Consider the following 2,161-nt stretch of genomic DNA (forward strand, 5'->3'; position numbering starts at 1 on the left):
TCTGGTGGATCCTCCGGTTCAGGACCAGGATCCAGACTCGTGGCCGGTTTCCTCATGAGAAACGGCAGGAGTCGCCCAGGAAGAGGCTTCAGCTTCCATACTGAAAGTTTGCACTGCGGAGAAAATCTGAGGCAGTTCAGATGGAGAAAGTCACMGTMGAAATGTTTCCRTTTATGTTGCAAACTTTCATCCGTTGACCATCGTAATACCTGTGGTAAATCTTCACTGTGTTTTTTTGTGTACACCACCATGGACAGATGTCCAGCCAAATGGATCCTGTAGGTTAACCCTGACGTGTTTTTCCCAGCTGGACCATCTCCAGGTTCTGCTGGACCAGGAGAAACTGACCAATCAGGACATGGAGACTCTGGGGGAGGAGCTCCTGAAGGAGAAGCAGAGTCTGGAGCGAGAGATTCACGCTCTGCGGGCCGACAAGGACCGCCAGGTACGTCTGCCTCTCCGCCTCGTCCCATCATTTACCCCCCAGCCCCCTCACCGTCYCGTCCAATCAGATCTCGGAGCTGCAGAGCGAGCAGCAGCACCTGTCGGAGGCGGTCAAGGCCCTCCAGGAGCGSGCTCAGTCCAGCAGCGAGGCCCGAGTCCGGGAGGCGGAAGCCAAGAACCGCCTGCTGCACCAGAGCGTCACGGACGCCGGCTCGCGGCTGGCCAGCCTGGAGGCGCAGCTGAAGGTGGTGAGCGAGGAGGCGGAGTCTCTGAGGGAGCGRGCGGGGCGCTGCGAGGAGGCGCAGAGGGAGGCGGCCCGTCTGGAGCGGAGCAGGGAGGCTCTGACCCGAGAGGTAGGCACCGGGATCTGTGCTGGTTCCTGGTCCGGATGCAAACGACTCATCCCCTCTCTGCCTCCAGGTGGCGACGCTGCGCTCCTGCAGCCAGCATGCTGAGGCCCTAGAGAGGCAGGTGACCTCCCTGCAGCAGGAGGCGCTCCGCCTGAGGCGCGAGGCCGAGGAGGCCCAGAAGGAGYTGCAGCGGCTGGCCCAGCAGGAGGCGCAGAACAGCCTACTGTCCACGGAGAACCTGGAACTCCGCCTCTCCATGGAGAACCTGCGCTCCTCCTCCGCCCGCTTGCCCACACTGCAGGAAGAGCTGCAGGGGGCGCAGAGGGAGACCCAGGAGGCCCAGAGGAGTCTGGAGGAGGCCAGGGAGGAGGCGCAGGGAGAGAGGAAAAGGGCAGAAAGGCTGGAGCTGAACCTGTCGACTCTGAATCAGGAGAAACAACAACTACAGGAGCAGCTGGAGAGGAGCAGGGAGGAGAAGCTCGAAGCGGACGGGAGGGCCAGGGAGAACCGGAGAAGGGAGGAGGAGCTGAGCCGGGAGGTGGAGGACCTGAAGGAGGAGCGCAGAAGAAGAGAGGAGGCAGAAGAGGAGAGGAGGAAGCTTCAGTCAGATCTGGAACAGGCAGAGAGGAGCCGCAAGCAGCTGGAGAAGGAGAATCTGAGAGTCCGAACGCTGCAGGAGGCCAAGGAGCTGGAGCTGGAGGAGACGTCCAGCCTGGCCTCCGCCTCTCTGAAGGAGGCCGCCACCCTGAGGAGGGAGCTGGAGCGGCTGGAGGAGGCGTCGGCTAAAGCCAAGGAGCTAGAGCGGGAGAACAAGGAGCTGCAGAAGGAGGCTACCATCGACAAGAAGACCCTGGACACCCTGAGGGAGGTCAGGAGGAGAGGGAGGATTCCTCTGGAAGCAGCGGCCAGGAGGAGGCGCTCTGACCTCTGACCTTCTCTCTGCAGGAGCTGGTGTCTGAGAAGCTGAAGGCCCAGCAGCAGAACCTGGAGCTGGAGAGAATTGACGAGGAGCTGCAGAGGATTGGACTGAGCCGGGAGACACTGCTGCAGCAGGAGCACACACTGGAGGACAGGTAGGATAGGGGGACRRGGGACAGGTAGGACAGGAGGACCGCAGCACTCTCATCGTTCCCCCATCGTTCCCTCATCGTTCCCCCATCATTCCCTCATTGTTCCCCCATCGATCTTCATTGTTCCCCCATCGTTCCCCCATCGATCCCTCATTGTTCCCCCATCGTTTCCCCATCGTTCCCCCATCGTTTCCCCATCGTTCCCCCATCGTTTCCCCATCGTTACCCCATTGTTCCCCCATCGATCCCTCATTATTCCCCCATCGATCCCTCATTATTCCCCCATCGATCCCTCAT

General features: G+C 61.0%; 1 protein-coding gene across 1 annotated transcript in view; it reads left to right on the plus strand.

Moving 5' to 3' along the window:
* The window catches only part of ccdc88c (coiled-coil domain containing 88C), a 32,218-nt gene that overhangs the window by 17,187 nt on the left and 12,870 nt on the right, over positions 1–2,161 (plus strand). The window contains exons 13-16 of the mRNA XM_008403188.2: positions 308–445; positions 513–797; positions 865–1,662; positions 1,740–1,867. Coding sequence (XP_008401410.1) covers positions 308–445; positions 513–797; positions 865–1,662; positions 1,740–1,867 — 1,349 coding nt within the window. The remainder of the gene's footprint in view (positions 1–307; positions 446–512; positions 798–864; positions 1,663–1,739; positions 1,868–2,161) is intronic.

Source organism: Poecilia reticulata, unplaced genomic scaffold (genome assembly GCF_000633615.1).
Source record: "Poecilia reticulata strain Guanapo unplaced genomic scaffold, Guppy_female_1.0+MT scaffold_314, whole genome shotgun sequence".
Lineage (NCBI taxonomy): Eukaryota > Metazoa > Chordata > Actinopteri > Cyprinodontiformes > Poeciliidae > Poecilia > Poecilia reticulata.